Source organism: Meleagris gallopavo, chromosome 5 (assembly GCF_905368555.1).
Source record: "Meleagris gallopavo chromosome 5, MGAL_WU_HG_1.1, whole genome shotgun sequence".
Taxonomy (NCBI): domain Eukaryota; kingdom Metazoa; phylum Chordata; class Aves; order Galliformes; family Phasianidae; genus Meleagris; species Meleagris gallopavo.
In genome coordinates, this window is record NC_139408.1 from 23,473,294 (window position 1) to 23,493,225 (window position 19,932).

At 55.5% G+C, this 19,932-nt stretch overlaps 1 protein-coding gene across 8 annotated transcripts; it reads right to left on the reverse strand.

Annotated features, from left to right (window-relative positions):
• Positions 1-3: 3 nt before the first annotated feature.
• Positions 4-19,930, reverse strand: LARGE2 (LARGE xylosyl- and glucuronyltransferase 2). Of its 8 annotated transcripts, XM_085224738.1 has the most exons (18): positions 19,825-19,930; positions 15,383-15,542; positions 10,517-10,666; positions 10,078-10,171; positions 5,846-6,018; positions 5,293-5,549; positions 5,107-5,189; positions 4,712-4,835; positions 4,311-4,482; positions 4,046-4,150; positions 3,718-3,830; positions 3,483-3,608; positions 3,120-3,275; positions 2,841-3,004; positions 2,280-2,558; positions 1,839-1,985; positions 1,515-1,710; positions 4-1,437 (listed from the first exon to the last, which is right to left on the reverse strand). In XM_085224738.1, the coding sequence occupies exons 5-18, from the start codon at positions 5,943-5,945 to the stop codon at positions 1,240-1,242; spliced, it is 2,220 nt and encodes a 739-aa protein (XP_085080864.1). In that variant the 5' UTR covers positions 5,946-6,018; positions 10,078-10,171; positions 10,517-10,666; positions 15,383-15,542; positions 19,825-19,930; the 3' UTR covers positions 4-1,239. The 8 variants fall into 8 exon arrangements, with proteins under 8 accessions (XP_085080864.1, XP_085080865.1, XP_085080866.1 ...); XM_085224739.1 differs by lacking the exon at positions 10,517-10,666; XM_085224740.1 differs by lacking the exon at positions 10,078-10,171.
• Positions 19,931-19,932: the final 2 nt, after the last annotated feature.

Below are 19,932 nucleotides of genomic sequence, written 5' to 3' on the forward strand. Positions count from 1 at the left end.
ATATGAAAAAGAATAAAAAAGCTTTAATTTAAAAATTAAATTAAAAAGAGAGAATAAGCAAGAGGCGCTTGTGCCCTTCCCAGACAATGTGATTTGTGTGGCTCCTCCTGGCCGTTCCCACTAAGGACGGAAATCTTCACACCTGCACAGCTCTAGCTCTTGCAGACCAGAATAATGCTAAGAGAACAGCATAGGTTGCAGCAGCCCCGGGCCTGGAGCTGCTCCAGTGCCAGCAGCAAAATCATCCAGGTGCAAGAAAGGCTTAAAAAAACAAAACAAAACAAAAAAACACCGGACCATGACACCCTAACCACTGAATTCTTACGAGAAAAGTATAAATAATTTAAATAGCATGAGGAAAGCAACACATCCTCTGTGCTCCAGTGTGTACAGCTGCAGAGCAGAGCCAGCCATGCTGCTCCCACTGCAGGGACCATGGTGCTCAGCTACGGCCTCCCTGGGGTCAGTCCCATCCCATCCCTGATTGTTGGTGGCAGCCTTGGCACTGCCAGGAGTCAGGGAGGCACTGGGGTCCCTGCCACTAATTCTTCCACAGGAGCACAGACCCCCTGTGAAGCTATCCCACCCACCACAATGGCAGAAGGATTGTACCAAGCACCAGACTGCTTTCACTTAGAGCTGGGCCAGCCCAGGAGAGACTCTGCATCCACGTGGATGGGGAGCCAGCCTTAGTCCAAGGTTAAGCCAGGACTCCACAGTTCCTAGTGATCTCTAGCCTCGGCTCCTAGAGCATCAGGAGGCCTCTTCCGAGGCCTTGCTCCACAAATGATGCAAGAGGATGGTCCACATAGCCATCTCCCACTCGCCAAAGCTCCAGGGATGTGCGTAGGTTTGCAAACTGGGACTGCAGAGAGGAGCAGAGCAGGGAAAAGTGCAGCTCTAGAGCCTCTCGAGGCCAGGCCCTGGGCTGAGGTGAGCTAACAAAGGCTGTGAACTGATATCTGCTAGAACTAGGGATGGGAAGACCAGTCCCCCGGCACAGTGGAAGCTCCCCTGTTAACGCAGGATTGATCTGAACAAACCCTGGGCCACACTGCAGCAACTCAACCCACAGACGCTGCCTGATCTCACAGCTGGCATCCTCCCTCTTATCTACAGACATCCCATTGTGAATCAGATCCCTTGGGCAAGGCTAAGAGGTGAGCTGGGGCAGGAGGAGGCCCCGCACCCTCCCTTCTCCACCTGCTACCAGCACCCTGCACCCACTGTCCCCAGGTGTCAGAGGTTCCTCTCGGCAGTGAGGTATTTGAGTGCAGCAGCCCCATATCTCCGCGACAGATCCTGGTGGAATTCCTCCCGCAGCGTTTGTAGACAGCCCCGGTACCCAGCATTCAGGCGAAACTTGGAGATGTCGAAGCTGGGAGCGTGGGGCATGTGGATCATGAAGGCATTGGGCAGTACCAGCAGCTCGTACTCCTGGGGACAGAGCGGCAACTGTCACCATCAGCACCGATACCAACACCTCACTGCCCGGCTGTGGCCCCAGCACCTACCTGCGCATCCAGCTCCATGATGTGGGACACCTTGTTCCAGCCGAAGCCCACGAACCGCTGATCGTACTTTGGGCAGTCTCGCCTCACTACAACGTAAGGCTCAAAGTCTGGCTGCCACGCCACACGGTACGGTACGGTGGCTGTTCGCCATTTGGCATAGTCAGTTGGGGCATGGCCTTTTGGCCACACGTGGTACCTGTGAGGAGAAATGGAAGTGAGACACCAGGAAAAGTGGCCGCTCTATGGCCCCAAGGCACAAGGGTACCAGACTGGCTTCTGCTGGGTGTGGCAGTCTTTGGGGTGGCAGGGAGCTCCAGGACTTACCTGAAGGTGTAGAGGGAGCCCATGTCCAGCATGGAGAGCAGTTCTGCTTTGGATTTGGGGAAGGTCAGGCGGTAGTGCAGTGTCTCAAATGCCGGCACAATGAGAGCTGCCTTCCTGTGAGGCAACTCCAGCTGCTGGATGGAGTTCCTACAAAGGTAGAAAGAGCATGAGGCTTCTGTGGCCATCAGCTGTGGCTACAGCCCCATTCCTAATTCCCCTTCATCAGCCCCACCAGCCCACCCACAGTTCCATAAAAGGATTAATGCGTTCAGACACCACACAGTGCTGCCATACAGGAGTTTGAGGCCTCACAGCCACTTCTCCTTCCTGATCCACTGCTGTCTGATAAAATCAAGGACAGAATCACAAGATTGAGCAGAAAACAACCCATTTCTACACATAAAAAACGGCTGTCTGGGGCACGTCCTGCAAACTCCTTACCTGAGGTAATCGTAGAGGCCATACATCGGCAGGAAGTCAATGTCAGTCAGAAAGACATACGGCGTCTGTGTGTTGGTCAAGGCCACGTTGCGCAGGAGGTTGATAGGGTAGAACTGCCCCTCCTTGTAGACGATGTGATAGGCGACATTGCGACGGGCACTCAGCACCTCCGAGGCCTGGGCGTAGCGCAGGAACTGCTGGGCCTCCGCGTCCGACATGTACAGCGCCAGGCTGATGGGGCCAGCCCAGTGTTTGCAGATGGCCTCCAACATCTGCAGCCTGCAGAGCAGAGAGCACTGTGTGAGTGGGAGCCCTGCCTTGTGGGAACCTGGTCAGATCCAGAACTAAGGGCTGTCAGAAAACTGCAAGCCATCCGAGCCCAGGAGAGAGCGGAGGGAATTACTGCTCCCAAAAGAGGCTGCTTGCTGCTCCTTCTGCAGTGCTCTGGTGTGAGGGTGAGCAGCCCATGTTACAGAGCCCATGTAGCTCCTGAGTTGTAAAGTCAGCCCAGAGGCAGTGGAGGGGGAACCCAACCCCCCCATCAACCCCACTGGTAAGTACCTGTCCATGGAGAGCTGGGCCACGAGGGTGACATCAGTGGGGTTGGGAAGGGCCAGGAACTCGTACTGCAGGAAGAACAGGTGGACGCGGTGCTGCGTGAGGTGCTGCCGGCGGAAATCATAGCAGGGATCATCCTCATCCAGCTCCTCGAGTGCCTGCTGCAGCTGCAACACCGCAAAGGTGAGGCACGGTGGGAGACTCAGGGGGGAGCACGGGGAGCTGCCGACATCTTTGCCTGTCCCGTGGCCTGGGCCAGGACAGAGCTGCAGTCAGCCTCACCTGGTCGCTGGGCGGGCTGGGGAGACTGGCACAGCCAAAGAGCTCCCTGCGCAGCAGGTTCCCATCATACTCCAGGAAGGTCAGGTAGAGGTTGCGGAAGAACTCCACATGCTTGTTCTTCACCCGCAGCTTCTTGGGCGAGTTCCAGTGGATTACCTGGGAGCAATGGTATATCATGCTGCAAAGGGGAAGTCAGCAGCACTCAATGCTCCCCAAAGCCCCAAAACACCATTGTTGACTGCCAAAGATCTCTGGGTCCTTCACCCTGTCTCCTATATGGCAGAAGCATCTAGTAGGAAGAGTACAGGGCTCCTCATAGGAGAATCTGTGATTCTGCTTCAAATGCCACAAAAATCTACCCACCTTGAGATCTGAGACCTCAGTGTAGCACAGCTCTGAGCGGGTATGATCAGAGAGCTGCACATTCCAGAAGCACGGGAGCCGATACACCAGGGCGGGGTTCTGCTTGATCACTGCATTAAAGATGTCCTAGGAGAGAGAATGACAAGTGCAGAGGAGGATAAAGGGGACAGTATGGCCCCCATATGACAGCACTGCTCTGGGAACACAGAAGGGCTGGCCACCCTGGAGGCCTTACCTGATCAGCCAACGAGGTGGAAAGCATGCTCATGAGCTCCCGCTCTGCTGTCAGCCGCCACATCTGCTCCCAGCCCAGGCGACGCAGACGGTCCAGCAAGAGCAGGATCACCCCTGGATGCCAGGAAAGAGGATGCTAGGTCCACCAGTGGAGCACGGCAGCCTGCATGCCTCCAGCCTCTGGGACATGCCACTTCTTTGCACGCAATCTCCAGGATGCTGTAGCAGCTCCACATGCCCACGTCAGCCTTCCCCAGCCTCCCCACTCACACTGCCCCAGCTGGGTTTTCTGTCAGAGTGCAGGAGCCATTTTAACAACTCTCACTCACCCGTGTTGAAGCCACGTCCCAGTGCTGGCCATGGTTTGTGGTTCTTCCAGAGGTTGCCCAAATACCAGTCACTTTGGTTCTCTACTAGCCCAATCACCTGCTTTTCTGAGGAAAGAGAGGGACATACATGTGGCGCACATCTACAAGTTTGGAAGGTGCAAGCAAACTCTCTACATTACTGCTGAAGCTGATGGGGACCACCATGCTGATGTGGCAGCAGGCCCTGTCAGATCTCCAGTGGGTCCCAAAGGCTCCCCGTCCTCACCAGAGAACTTCCCGAAGACAGCCCAGAGCTCAGCAATGTCAGTGGCGAAGGTGATGTCAGTGTCCAAGACGATGACCTTGGAGAGGTTGGAGGGCAGTGCCTTGGTGAGAGTCAGCTTCATCAGCCCGTAGATGCCAGAGTAGTGCTTGTTGGGGATCCACGACACCTCTGGCTGCAAGGTGACATGGCCTCAGGGCTGGGCACGGGTGGGCCCTTCCTGCTTGGGCAGGAGAGCCATGTTCTCATACACAGGAGGCCAGCAGAGGGGCACAACAGGGTTGTGGAACCAGGAAAAAGCATTAACAATCTCCCTCCCACTCTCTCTGCCACTCCCCTGGGACCCTCCAAGCACCCAGGTGGGATAGAAAGCGAGGAGAATGCAGAGTGGGGAGAGTGCCTGCCTTCAAATCATCGGCGTTGTAGAAACTGACGTGGATGGAAGGCACCATCCAGGACTGGAAGAGCGTCTGGAGGATCTGGTGGGCCACTGAATCCGTGATGAAGTGAAAGTGGAGGGGGTTTTTCCTGCCAAGGGCAATGCAGCGGCACTCAGCACCACAGCAGGAGGAAGCGGACATGGTCCCCATCTCTCCCACCGTGGCAGGGGACAGACATCAAGCACACAGAGAAAAATCACACCCTTGGGAATACAACTACCCTCTGTCCTTTTAAGTCTCAGAAATGACACAGGAGGCAGAGAGAGAACTTAGAGCCTCTCTCCTCCAGCACTGCATTCCCTATAGCATATCTGGGAACCCCAAACCATCAGGCCTCTGGCACAGCACATCCCCGTTACCTGTGGAAGAGGATGGATTTCACCAGGGTGACCACATCTCGGCTGGCGTTGTGTCCAGCACACACAATTGCAATGTGCAGGAGCTGCCCAGAGACAAACATTGCTTTTTTGAGACTGGCTTCTTCCTGCAAAGGACAGTCAGAGCCCCAGCTCCCTCTGAGCAGCCCTGTTGGCTGTGCCACCCACCTCACACTTGTGCACCATCCACTGCTTGGGGCAGGCCGTGCGGTTGTTCCTCTCACCTCCAAGGGGGGGCCCATCCTCAGCAGAGGCCCCCCACTGCGGGATGCCATTGCTGCCCTCCACCTGCACCTGGCCAAGCTGCATGCGGAGCTGCTGGTTTTCCTCCTCCACTCGGCGCACCTGCGAGGCCAGTGCCTCCCGCTCCACATCCCGACTCGGCTGCTCGCCCAGGCATGGCGGCAGCAGGAGAAAGCGGCCGTCTGCGGGGACATAGGAGGGGACATGGGGTGGGACACGTGGGCATGGCAAGAGGGCAGTGGTAAGCCAGAAGAGACTGCGTGGGAATGGGGGCAGAGCCCCAACCTGATCAGAGAGGTCCTAGGACACCCCACGTGCCCAGCGTCACAGCTCTGCTCCAGCAATCCCCTGGAAAACCCCTGGGGCTCTAAAGACCAGTACACCCCAGCCATACTGCAGCCCTCCCATGGCCTTGGCCTCTCCAGCCCACTCTGTGCTGGGGATCTTCCGAGGAACTGAGGGAGAAAGATCCACTCACATTCAAGGCTGCCCACGAAGAGGTAGAGCCAGGAGAGGAGGACGGCAAGGGTGACGGTAGCGAGCAGCAGCTTCAGCTTGACACGCCAGGAGCACAACATGATGGGCTGGCGGGAGTGGGTGCCAAGGATCAGGTGGGCAGGCCTAGTCTGGCTGGCCCCAGCATCCTAGAGCCTGGAAAGACAGGGAAGCAGAGAGCAGGGTCACCAACAGCCCTCAGCATCCTCTGGGTGTAAGATCCCTGGTTCTGGACGCTTCCCAGTGCCTGCCCTTAGGAGGGAGAGCAGAGCCCTCCCCCACTGCACTTGAGGCAAAGCCTGAAGGACATGGCTGGGCTGGGCAAGCTGTGCTGCCAGGGAGCTCAGCCCATGCTGAGATAAGCGAGGAGCCCCAGCCCAGCCCACTGGCTGCCTTCCCAGCCCTCCTGCCAGCAGGGACATGGGGGAACTCCAGTGGCATCCCTTGTCCCCTCCCAAGATCCCAGCAGGTCAAATGCCTCCACTTTCTCCTCAGGCTGAATGCAGCTACCTGCCCTAGTGAAGTTTGGTGTCACACTAGAAAGATTCCAAGCAGTCTGGAGCATCAGCTTAAAGGAACACACAGCCTGGGGGTGGCTGGAGAGGGTGGGGGAAGCAGAGGGGACTTGGGCACGCTGCTCTCACCACTCTGAGATGCTGCTCCATGGCACCACACTATCTGCTTTGTCCCCACGTCCCAGCCCAATGGGGGAAGCACCGCTATGCCCACACATGCACCTGGAGGCACCTGCAGGGCTCCTGCTCTCTGAACACAAGCAATCCTTTTTACATAGGAAGAAAGAGGTGGAGAAACTGCGTCACTTCCCAGGTCAAACGCAGGGACAGAAAGATAGCCTCAAAAAGCACTGCCCTGTGACTTCCTTTAGGAGCCAGTGGCATGGGGCAGACAAAGGTCTCACAAAGCAAGAAACCACCAATCTCCCCCATCCCCTGCCTGGCCCAGCATCTGAAGGCGCCACAAAAGCCCGCGCTGCCTCTCGGATGAATGGGCCGGATTAGGGCCTCTTCCACTCCCCTCCCTCCATGCACTCCAGAGCCTATTGATGTGCAGATACCAGAAGGCCTCTGGATGAGGCGGGCAGCCTGGGAGGACACCACCTGGGTGAGGGGATGCGGTACCAATGCAGGAACCGCTCCCACAGGTATGGTGGGAACTGAGGCACCCAGCGGGCACAGGTCCCTTCACCCTGCAGGACCTTGGTGAGGAACTTCAGCATTTCCTAGGGCTCCACACACTGCCACCAGCTCATGACCTGTCCTACAGATCCATCTCCACCACCCCATCTGTGCACCAGGGGACCCTCAAACTTTGTGCTGGGCTCACTGCGCAAAAGGGGGAGTCAGGAGAGCAGAAGGAGACCAGCAGGCGCTGAGCTGCCCAAAAAAACAACCGATGGGAAAGAGACCTCCATGCCAACAAAGAAGGGACAGCCCCCACTGCTCCCACTTGTCCCATGGCCTCTGCCCCACTTGCCTGTAGTGCTGGGGACCTTCCCAGTAAGGAACGGTGCTCTCTGCACATAAGCACATGGCTGGCACAGCAGTTTTGGGGAACGCAATGGGGCTAGGACAGCAGCAGGCCCAGGGCAGAGAGGCCCCAAGGAGTCTGTGCGCTGCAGCATCCCCAGCCCCTCCCTCCCCACATGGCCCCTTGCCTGCCCCAGGCAGCAATTCCCTTACCTGCCTTCCCCTTCTCCTGCCAGTGCCTCCCAAGTGGCTCTCAGCCTGCTGCCGCACTCCCTCCTGGCTCTGCCTTTCCCAATCCTCCCTTTACTCCTCCCTTTCAGATCTGACACTTCCCCCCCAGCTCCTCCCGCTCTCAAACCCGATCTCCCCCCACCCGCACGCCCAGCCCTGGCCCCCCTTTCAGAGGAGGAAAGAACAAACAAAACCAGATTGAATTCACTTGCTGCTCAAGAGCCCCCCACACTGGGGCACTGAGCTGCCCTAAGTCAGGCAGGAGAAACCCGCCTGCTGTCCTGCAACTCCCTCCCTGATCCCAGGCCCCACACACCCTTCTTCAGCCAAGATAAGGACAGCGTTAGGGTTCGGTACCCCATAACCAACTGATTTTTCTTCTCCCAGGGCAGGTGCAGGGCACTGTGCCATCTGTGGGGGGAAGCTGGAAAACAGCTCTGAGCTGTGCTGCCCACATGGGAAGGAGGCACAAAGTGTGGGGTGTGGGCTGCTCAGCTGCCATCCCGATGGCTCGGAGAGCAGAGATTGCAAGCACTCAGGCTGCAGGTGCTATGTGGACAGGCTGCAGGTGCAGGAAGGAAACAGAGCTGCCCACCCATGGCAGGCCTCCAGCCCCAGCAGCCTGGGAGCGCAGCACCCCACAGAAGTGGCAGCAGGAGAGGGAGGCAGGGCTGGGAATGCTAACTATGCAGAGACTGCCTCTACCTGCAGCTCCCCTGTGCTTGGCCCCAGGGCTGGGAAAGGCAGCTCCTTCCCTTGGGACAGAGCGGATGGAGGAGCTCCTGCTCTCTGCCTCCCACCACACAGGGAGCAGGCACAGCAGGGTGGCAGCATGGAGGGAGTGGGATGCAAATGTCTGCATAGCAAAGGAAACGAAATATAAATTGTCCTCCACCCCATCAGCTACAGTAGCAGGCACAGGCCTGCCTTATGAAGATGGAGCAGGGTTGGGGAGGCCTGGTCCCCACCCAGCCAGTGCAGAAATCACTGCCCCAGGAGATGCATTCACCTCCTGCTCCGGCTTATGCTTGTCTTTGCAGAGCTCCCGACAGAACAGGCAGGTAATAAATAGCACCTTAACAGCACCTTCCTGCCCAGCCTGGCCCCAGCAGCAAGAGGAAACCCCCATGGGCCCCACTCCCCTGAGCCAGCGGTACCCTCCGCAGGAGCTCTCCCTTCACTCCCCAGCGGATCTCAGCCCCGGGGCCTGACCACCCCATGCTATCCATCACGTAGGAACTTTAGGGCTGTGGGAGGGGGTGGCAAGCAGGAAGGCAATTACACAGCCTCTCCTCCCCCACACAGTGGAGAGAGCAAAGCACAAAACAGCTCCCAACTGAGTCCCACGCTGGGAAGCAGTGGCCATAGCATCATGTGAGTGTACGCTGTGTGGAGGGCCCTGCCCGTGGTGTGGACCATGCACTGGTCTGCATGCAGCGTTCACACCTTCCCCACACAGTTCTACCCACACCTGCAGCCCCGGCACTTGTCCCCAGCCTCCCTCACTCAGCCTCCCTGCTCGCACCAGATGAGCACTGCCCCCGGTAAGATGAGCTGTTTCCCAGTAGCACTGTTCTCCATTTCCAAAACCAGCACAAGGATGCGAGGCAAAGTGCTGGCCACAGCAGGTTGCCCTCCTCCCTCCCCCATGCCTCTCACAGGAGCAGGGCAGCTCCAGAAGGGATGAGGACACACAGGACAAAGGGGCTCAAGGTCCCCTCAAGGCCAGTCTGTTGCTGCAATAGGGGTCACCTCAACTCCACCTCCTGCAGTGACACAAGGGTCATAGCCGGGTGACACGGGGCTCCAGGCCCAGCAGGGCCTCCCACCCCAGGAGTCAGAGGTCGCCAACTTGCCAGGCCTGGGAAGATACCTCAGCCACCACCACTAGGAAGGGTGGAGAGGAAAGCCACACATGCCTGCCTGACCTCTGAGGAGTCAGCAGCAGCACCTGCCCACCATGCCCCACAGTGCCCTTGTTCTGGCTCAGTCCAGCCAGCCTTTGCTGTCCCTGACTCCCTGCTCCTCGTCAGGTGAGGAGTTAATGTTTAGGGAGCGCTAGCACAGGTCATGTGAAAGCCGAAGGCTCACCTTCCCCCAGCACAAGCAAAACTGCTGGGCCAGTCCCAGCAAAGAGACAGAGATTAAGAAAGTCTCTAAGGAGAGGCAACAGGGAACAATTTATTTTGCTCATCTGAGTAAAAAAGAGGGGACAGGCAGGCTCCTTGTTCAGCAGATCACTGCTCTGCAGCACCCAGCTGCAATTAATCAGAGGTCATCTCCCTTCACATCTCCAAGATGCCTCCTCCAAGCGACAAGGGCTGCACCAGCCGGCAGATACCACACAGGCAGCTCAGAGCGGAGCAGCTGCAGGAATGTACAGAGGCGGAAAGGAATTTGGCCAGGAAAGCAGGATTAAAGCCCCATGCTCCGGATTACCACTGCACCCCTCCTTCTCCCAGTCTTATGATAAGAGAAACTGAAGTGAGAATTTCACCTCCATATCTCCTTGGGAAGAACAACCTGTGGCAAAGCAGTCACCATATTCCAGAGATGGGATCAAGTCACAGGGTGAGACACCAGAATATGGGCTGTAAAACAAGAACATGCTGTTGCCATCCCTCCACAACCACCAAGCTATGGAGAAAGCTCTGACTAAGATGAGCACCTCCTTGCTTCAGCTGTGCCTCAGTTGTGCCTCATTCTTATGCATTTTATTCCACAAAGGTCACACAGAAAAAGCCACTCTTTTCTGACAGAAGAGCACACTGCTCAGGGAACAGGAGCTAACAGCCCCCAAAGGATGTTAGCTGAAGCTCCCAGCTTGGCCAAAGCAAGGAGTTTCATCACCAGAATATTTCCTTTTCTCTCCTAGAGCACGAGGAAACCAACAAGTCCAGACTGAGTCTGACACACGTACATGCCTCACTGCTTACCTCTCCACATGTGAGGCTCAGGAACACATCAGGGAACAGTTTCTGCTGGCAGGAACACAGATCATGAGGCTCTGCTAGACATAGCCTGCTCTAGCTGAGCACACAGCCAAGTTCCTACCCACAGCTGGGCACCAGGTTCTGCTACATGATCTGTGGGGCAAGCACAGGGAGCCAGGAGTCACAGCATAGCATGCGAGCAGTGTGCAGGAAGCTTAGGTTTGCCAGATGTCCCACAATGTTTGCAGGCTATGCAGGTGCATTTCACCACCACCCTCAGGCAAGGCATGATAGGGCCATCCAGACCCAGCCCAGTCAGCAATATGCTCTCACTCCTAAGCCTGTGGAGAGGCTGGAAGGACCCAGCTGGCAACAGCCTTCAGCCACACCTGGGTTGCATGCCTCTGCACATGCTACTTTTGTCCCTCTGCGCAGCAAGGGAATCAGCAGGACACAGAGGCCTACATCACATCATCATGTGCTCTCCTGGCCAATACAGCTAGGAGGAGAGGAACCAAACCTGGATTCTGTGCAGCAGTACAACAGGGGACATAAAGATCCTGTATGCTCCTTGAAACAGAAGAGGAAAAGCATTTGGGCTGATCTCCAACTCCCATCCCTCTGCTGGGATCAGGTTTCTAATATCTGCATTTTGCTGATGACTGTGCTGCAGCTAAATGGCCAGCTCTGAATGCACGAGGTTCACTGTGTCCCTGTCTCCGGACGCTGAAATCTGCTCACTAGGCCATTTCCTGATTCCTCTGGCTCTCCTAATGGTTGCAGGCATGCAGCAAACAGCAGCAGTTCCTGGGGTAAGAGCTAAGAAGCAACAGCAGGGTCAGCAGTCAGGAGCTCCAGCTTCTATCTAAGTCTGTCTTAGCAAGCCATCTTCTAGCAGTGCCCATGCTGGAGCATACAGTGGTCACCACGTCCCACAAAGCAAAGGGATGAGAATGTCACTGTGCATAGCAATGCCTCAAACTTCCAGCTAGCAGTGTGCGACGTATCCCCATTCATCAAGGTAGGGACTGGCAGATGTCCTTCCATGCAAAACATCCCTTCTCCCCACCAACCCTGGGTAGATGCCAGGGGTGCAACTCTGAGCCAGGCCCCAGGTGCTTAGAGTATCTCACTGCCGGCAGAGCTGGGCGTTTATGGCTAAATAGTTATTGACTGAGAACTGAAATTTGTAGACAGCTCTGAAATATTTGCTACTTCACTACAAGTTTTGGACAAGAACAAAATGCTTTGCTTTCCAAGCAAAAAGTCTCACTTTGCATTGGTTTGCTTGCAATTGAGCTCTGTTACATTTAAAAGATAAAAATGTCTCTCAAACTGGGGTTTTGGTTCCTCTCATTTTCTTTCAGCCTTTCATTTTGGGCACTGAAGCAATGAATTATTTGCTCAGCTCTGCTCTCCAGACAAGCTGAGAGCAACAGAAGCAGGAGCTGTGCTTAAGCAGCAGCACTAAGGAGGGTGCTGATGCTCTCTCCACTGCAGGCTCCTCTCAGACCTCAGACTGAGCTCTCCTAAGAGTAGCAAGCACTCACAGGGCCCTGTACAAGGGATGACCAAGTACAGCAGAGAAGAGACATCCTCTTGTCCTAGCAGACAGCAGTTCAGAGTACCAAGAGGTCACACCACTGGCTGAAAGACAAATACAAGGCAGGGTTTCTTGCACAAGCTGCTCTCCAGACCTTGGCCAGTACACTCACTGGTCCCTCACTGGGGCTGAACACGTCCTGCAGTGCCCAAATCCATTCCACCAGGCACTTGAAATCATGTCAGAGGAAAGCAAGGGCAGACCCTTTGCATCCCTTTTGAAAAGGGACGACAGCACAGAAGAGGCTGACACTCGTCACAAGGCAGAGCTGCTCACAGCTGGCCTCTTCCACCAGGGACTGGCCCAAACCCGGAGCTGTGCTCCAAAAGCCACTCCCACATCTTCACTCAGGGCTATTCGTGGCATTGATGCCCTCAGTGCCCAAGGAGGGCTGAAAGTAGAGCTTGCCACATAAGAATGTAACAACTGCACTATAAATAGAAAATGAGGATGGCTCGGGGCAAGCTCTGCCCTGCCTTAAGGGAGGCTGTTAAAAACCCAAGCAGCAATACTGCCATCCAGTCAGAGTACCCTGGGCATTTTATAGCCCTGAAGTGATACCTGAGCTACAGACACACACTGCAAATTAGCTCTGACGCTGCAGAAGTACTGCTGTTAGTTGGTCTGAGAGTCAGCAAACTCAGCTGCAAACTAAACCTACATGGGAGTATTTTGCAAACTGGACACAAGGAAGCAACTGATAGGGGCAAAAAGATGGGAAGTGAAGAATCCAAAGAAGGTGGTTCCTGAAGGAAAGGGGAGACAAAAATGCCCCTGAAACCCAAACTCTATGCTAACCCTCCCCAGTACTCCTCCCCATCTTATCGTGCTGCTAACTCTGCTCCCACCCCCAGGGTTTCCTTGCACTGCTAAGTCCTGAACTTTCACAGCAAAGGACAAAGGCTGGGAAGAAAACACATGCCTCAACTCAACCAAGCAGCAGATGAGTGGTTCAGGTCAAAAGCTCAAGTCTTCCGCAATCCACCAGAACCTCTTCAACACCCAGCCCACAACAGGAGTGGGACAGACCTCAGCCCACCAGGTGACCATCAGAGTCAAATTTGGGAATGAGAGTGCAGGATTGACAACGGGGAACATGGAGAGAGGTGTATACACAGAAGGAAAGCAGTAGACTCAGACTGATTCATTCAGTGTATAAACACACAAGAACACGTGTACAGGGAAGCAGTTGCTTCTTCTGCCAGAAAGCGTTGTCAGTGGTTCTCCCCCCCACCTTTCCTCCCTATCAGAACAGGAAGATAGCACTCAAAAATAAATTAAGAAAAGGTTTCTGTGGTCAGCAGTGAAACATCCTGGCAGAACTGCTTTGGTGGACAAACAGCAAGCAGGGAAATCACAGCTCCTGCTTCAGTGCTCCCAGAACACCCAAAATAGCCAAGGCTCAAGAAGTGAGAACAGCTAGTGCTGACTATGAACCCACCCTGAGGACTGCAGAAGCCCACAGCTCAATTCCCTCCTGCTTCTTCTCTCCCCCTTCTTCCTCCCGTGCTCCAAGCAGGAGGAGAGGTAGAGGCCTTGAGTTTGGCTGGGTTTCCACTTTGGGGAAGGAACTCAATAACTGATTGGATAGGATGTGAGCACCCATTGAGGAAAAGGATTAGTAACCTCCTAATCTGTACATTTTGGAGTGTAAGCATTTTACTTTGCTCTCTAATTAAACCACAGAGCACAGAGATTGCCAGAAGGGAAAGAACAAGAAGGAAGGAGGAAAAGGAATGGAGGCTGTGGCTAAAATGCTGTTCCTTGCAGCTTTCATGCAAGATGCGCTACGTGGGGGTCATTCACGAGGATGTATTTCACCTCAAGGATTTGAACACCAAGTCTGCTTCACATCCTGCTGCTTCCCATGAGCCAAGCCCTAGTGAGAGCGAGGGCAAGGGGAAGAGGAAACCTGTACAGTATCCTACGGATGGCAGAGGCGGGAGTGAGGGCCATTAAGACAAAGTGAAATTGCACCTGAGGCAGACCAGCCTGGCTGACCAGGACTCACCTCTGAGTCCCTGCCTCCTGGGAAGCCCTACAAGTGCCAAGCCACATTTGTCTCTACTTCCCAGACCCGGCTGCACAGAAGTTCCTTGTTCAGGCACTTATCTGGCTCCATGCTGGGAGGGCCCGATGTCTTGCTGCCCTGGCACTCACACAGCACACGTAGCTCTGTGCTGGGCTCATTAGGAGCTACCTAGCAGAGAAACTTTCTTGGCACAGGTAAAGAGGGAAACCTTTCTAACACAGCCCATGACAAAGCATGGGCTTTGTTAGGGAACACTGTTCCCTTCAGGCTCTATCTAGACCATGCCTACACTGAGAGAAGGCAGTAGGCCCAAGCCTCGTTCCTTACTGGTGGCCCTTTAGCACATAACAGGGACAGCCTCAGAAGGAAAACCAGCAGGCAGTAGGGTCAGAAGAGCTTTGGGCTGCAGCTCACAACTGCTCCCAGCACTGTGGGCAAGGCAGCTGGTGGCATGGCTGGGAACAGGAAAGGTCTCACCTCCTGAAATGCTCTGCCTCCTGTTCTGCCCCACCAGACAAAGGAGAAAAGGGGCAGCCTGTCAGTCCCACGTCCCTCTCTTCCCTCACTCCTATTCTTTGGAATTCCTCTTTTCTGTTTGCTTTGTTTCAGCCCTCAATGAACAGGAAGAAAAGGGAAGGAGCCTTGACAAATCCGATCAAGGCGCAGACATGCTGAGGCCCCCTCCCGCTGGCATGCCAAGCCCTGCACTAATGAGGGATGGAGGAGAGGCAGCGACTGAGAACAGTGCCCCAAAGAAACACTTGGGGTAGGGGCAGAGGGAAAAGAAGCTACTAGAGCAGAATATCAGCACAAGCTCTCAGCCATCAGAAGAGTGTCATCCATTTCCCTTGGTGCAGAGATCTTCTTCCAGCTCCTCAGCCCCAGTCCCTGACTGCCCACCACATAAGAAACAAGCAATAGCCCACTCTGGTGTTTGGTGAAGAAGATCCTGATGCATATTCTCAAGGAAAGTTAAACTGAGACAGCAATAGAGACAGGAGCACACTTTTTTCCAGATTCATGCAGGAATCTGGTCTTTCCCTGCAGAGGCTTACAAGTGCCAGCACTGTTACCAGGACCTCCCCACACATCCTCAACACCCACATATTCAAACAGGGAGGAAGCCTGTAGTGCCACCCAATTGCGCCCAGTTTACCACATTTAGCACAGAACTATCGAGACAGGAGAAAGCAAGCACATGTAACTCATCTACTCAGCAAGCAAGATTACCAACCTTTGGAAGCTTCAATGTTGTAGGTGTACCTGGCAATAGCCGAAGAAGCTGGCAGGGTGCAGTGACAGCTGTGAAAACCACCCTCTAAGCAGAGATTCCCATCTTGAGATGCACAGAGCACATTCCAGCTCTGCTTGAGGGTTTTGCACCTTGCTGTCACCTGAAAACCAGAAGTCACATGAAGAGTTACTGGACAGAAGAGCTATGGCAACAGGCCCTTGCACAGCCAGGAGCATTATAAACCAGCAGCAGCACCATCTCACGCTTTCATTCTGCCCCTTTTCCCTAGCTTGCTACCCAGCACAGCTCAGTGCTATTTGAGGCTACCCAACCAGCCCCTGGGAAACGATCCATGTGCTGCATGTTCCTAGATCCACTCCTAGAGCACTTCTGCATCCCGTAGCACATGCCGCACCCACACAAGGGCCATACTCAGAAGTGCTGGCAGTGTCACCATGCTCCATTACAGCATGTGCAAGTCCTCACACCAACTCTTTAGCAGGAGTTGGGAGAGGAACACAAGCCCCCTGGCTCCCTCTCAAACGAGGGCAGCAGTAAGTGTTGAGCTTGTACGGTAGTGAGATTAACTATCACGTTCAGTAACCTGAGCACTGAAACATACCCTGGGCAGTTTGGAGGTGGGTAAGGAGTACAGACAGGCACACAGCCCAGAGACAAGATAAAGGCAGAAAAGGGGACAGAGAGAGCCACTTAAAGGGGTGTATGTTGGAGCGGAGCAGCCCACACACACCCCTCTGGCTCTCATGGGGTTGGGCACATGCACCCCTTACCTGCCACAGCAGATGGACAAGCATCTTCAAGCCATGGTAAAACTTACTAACACATCTTCCTGGTTTATCTGACCTGCTTTCTGCTTCACAAAGCAACAGATAAATGAGAGTGCAGTGCACAGCTCCCACAGCACCCATCTAATCTCAGCAAGGTCCCGTACCACAGCACACAGGGAACAAGGTACACAACATCAGTCTGAAAAAGGGCCAGTAGCACTATAAATCTCACAACAGCCTGTACTTAAGCAGTAAAACCAAGTAACTCTGGTGAAGAAACACAACGCTGGTGCTCAGCAAAACCCTCCTACAGCAACAAATCCTCATACTACCTCTGCTCTGCAAGTCTCACACAGTATCAGCAGCTAAGAGCCAAGCCTCAGGCACCCACCTGGAAGAAGTAGCAGAAGCTGCTGGGAACAAAGCCATGCAGTTCCAACAGCTGCGAGCTGGGCAACCAAAGGCACCTTCAGCAGAGGTGATTGCTAGCAGGGAGAACTGGGCACATGTCTGCCAAACAAGCTGGATCCTCCCAGCCCCACCATCAAGAGCAAGGTCCCCGTACAGGTGTGGCAATCCCAGACGGATAAGGTGGAGCCCACAGTGGCCATTGCTCAGCCAGGAATGTCCCTGTAGCAGCACTGAAGTTCCTGGAGTCATCCCAGTTTCCCCCCCTCAAACATCCCATTAACCCAGGCCACCAGAGAACTACAAGTCCTGAAGTTTTTTTCCAGCTGCATCACATGGTTATTAAAAGATACTGCCTCTTGCCTCTCAGCCTTTAGCACTGTCTGATTTGGGATACAATGGGAGAGACTGCACACTGCTGATGAATCAGAGCAGGGAGTTATCCAAGCAGCAGCCCAGGGCTCTAAATGGCTTTCTGGAAGAGGCATCTGGAAGCAGGAGGCAGCCATGATCTCACAGCAAGGCTGTGCGCACATTGCCAGGCATGTTGTTCCTCCTGGGAAGCCAAGAAGAGGTGCCAAGTCTCAGCTAAGCTGGGAAGGGCAGCAGCACCATGATAGGGAACAGCAAGAAAATGCCTCCAAGTCAGAAGGCTCACTTAACCTCCCTTTCAGCCTGGCTGATTTGGGTTTTTCTTTCCAGTGGACCACCATTAACACTCTGGGAACACAGGGACCACACCATCACCATCTCTGCTGGTGCAGCCCTTTGGTCCCCAGAAGGCTGTAAGGGAGCAGGGGGCAAGCAGCAATTGCCACCCCCAGAGTCTGCTGCAGTTCCCTGCCCACCTCCTCATTTGGGCAGGGATTGGAGGCTCTCCTGAAAGGTGCCCCCACAGAGATGCTATGAGTGCATCAAGCCTTCCATTCTTGTCAGGGCTCATGTGTCAGGGACCAAAATAATCTCTGGAAATGATTCCCCACAAGACACTAGGAGCCAGCCATCCCAGAGGGCTGATGAGCTCACCCAAAAGCAAATCAAATAGACATCACAGCATGAGAGCTGAGTGGGGCTGGAAGGGCATGCAGGGGAGACTGGGCCAGAAGGGCCACCCCACACCAGGGTGAGAAGGATCCATGCCCCAAACTTCACACTGCTAGGCTCCTTCCCTGCTGGTGGGAGTGCAGCAGGAAGACATGGCTTGGAAGAACACCAACTTGCTCCAGGTACCAACCTCCCAAGGCACAATCATGCATCAATACATTAAATCTATTCTGCCTTATCCTGTGTCCCAGCTCCAGTGCTGGGGAGTGCTGTCCCAGCCCCACAGCAATGCTTTGCCTGAGGTCAGCTGCCCCAGAAGTGGGCAGTCTGCACCCAGAGGTGCAGTCTGGCAGCTCTGAGCCAAGAGCAAACTGCTGGCAGTCAAGCAAGCTGGACTTCAGCATGGCTCCCACTGATGAGCTGGCAAAGCATGTGCTTTTTGGGTTTGCTTCTTTTCCTGCCATTACTGCTGAGCTTGTATCCCTCGTCATTGGAGCATAGGAACCACTTGGCCTCAGTCAGAGGATTTCCAGTAAGCACCAACCTCTGTCACTCCAACCAACAGTAAATGCAAGAATGGGGCTGTTCAGAGATCCTTCCTGGTAGTCAGGGCAGAAACCACTCCTTAACCCGTCCTTTCACCTTCTGCCCCCGCAAGGGATGTTATAAACCAAAGCAATTTAAATCATTTCCAATCTCGTGGGCTCTCAGCAGCTCCTCCTGCAGCGAGTGCTCCCTTGCAGCTTATTTACCATAAAAAGGCACCACGATGGTACTCCAACCGTCCTCCAAATTCGCTCACTGCAGGAGGGAGACAGAAAGGCAGACAGGACAAGCAGGGGTGGGGCAGGGAGTGAATCCTCTGCCAAAGAGCCTCTCACTCAGGATGAGCTACGCTATCTGGTGCTACCATTCAGAGTGGCTCAAGGACACCGTGCATCAGGCTTCACCTCTGGCTGTGGACAAGGTGCCTCCAGCCGACTCCTCAAGCAGCTGGCTCTCAAGTTGCTGTCTGGAAGGGCCAGATTGTCTCCTTGAAGGAGAGCAGTCTGCACCGGATATGCCCCCAGAGTCATCAGCAGCATGCAGAGACTGTGGACGAGCTGTCCCCTGACCAGTCTCAGGCTCTGGGTGCCACTTCACCCCACCTTGACACTCATGCCAGCATCTCCACTGCTGCATTTCAGAGCAGCCCCAGGTAGCGCTGCATGTGAGCTGAAAGTTGGGTCTAATCCATGCAATTCTGACTGAAGCGGTTTGCTTAGCGCCGGGCTGCTTGCCAGCAGTATCTCGTGCCCTTTTTGAACTCAGCCTGCTGGAAAACAAACCCTCAGGGGAAGGGGGGAGAAGCAGAGAGATCAGAGAGGATAAAGCGCCTGCCCGTGCAACGGCAACGCTCGCGGTGGAGGCTGCAGGCACACACTGCATCCATTGTGCAGAGGTAACCGGACAGGAGGAAGGAGGGGCAGCCCGGCGAGGCTCTGTTTGCTCCGAGGTGGCTGCAAGAGGCCATAAAACGCCCTCCTTACCCACACCGTGCCCCCTCTGAAGCGCCGTGTGCCGGGCCGAGGTCAGCGGGTCACACGGACTGGGCCACGCAGATTCAGCACGGGACCAAGGAGGACCGGTCAGGCAGGGATGGAGCACAGCAGGGAAGAGAACTTCGGTCCCCCGTGCTGCAACAGGCTGCAGCCAGACGCACCCCGTACCTGAAGCACAGGGTCGGCACTTACAAAGCCCACAGCGTGACCACAGCCACGGGTACCCCTCACAGCCGCACCGCGTGGCTGCAGGCTGGCCCTAAGCACGTCCCCCAGCTCCACGAGGGCAGGCACACGTATTAGAAAGGGAACGCGAGGCTGCGGGGCACTGTCCGTGCAGTACAGACCCCCGGGCAGCGCTCATCCGCCCCACAGCAGCCGGACACCGCATTTACGACCCTTAGAAGCACGGGCTGCTGCCGCCTCCAGAAACAAGCCCCCGACAGGTGCCCAAAGACGGGCGAGCCGAGGCGCTCCCCGGGACGGCCCCCAAAGGGAAACCGCCTTCCTGAGTTCCCGAGCCCGACCGCGACCGGAGCGCGTCCGTAAGATCCCTCCGGCAGGCCGGCCGACTGTCCGCCGGACCCCCGCCCCTCCGTCCCCCGGCGCGCCCCTTCCCAGCCGCAGCGCCCAGCCCGCCGCCGCACGCCGCACCCCGCACCTGCCGTGCCGCCGCCGCCGTGCCTTTAAACCCCCGCCCCGGCGCCCGTCGGCCGCGCAGAGCGGGGCGGGTCGCGCGTGCGCGGTGCGGCGGCGGCCGGAAGCGCGG

Excerpts from the sequence above, each read along its gene's own strand:
- LARGE2 (XM_085224737.1), bottom strand. The coding sequence starts at position 5,945 with ATGTTGTGCTCCTGGCGTGTCAAGCTGAAGCTGCTGCTCGCTACCGTC. Across the intron at positions 3,609-3,717 it reads CCACCTCGTTGGCTGATCAG|GACATCTTTAATGCAGTGAT; the intron begins GTAAGGCCTCCA and ends TCTCTCTCCTAG. Across the intron at positions 3,276-3,482 it reads CTGAGGTCTCAGATCTCAAG|GTAATCCACTGGAACTCGCC; the intron begins GTGGGTAGATTT and ends CATTGCTCCCAG.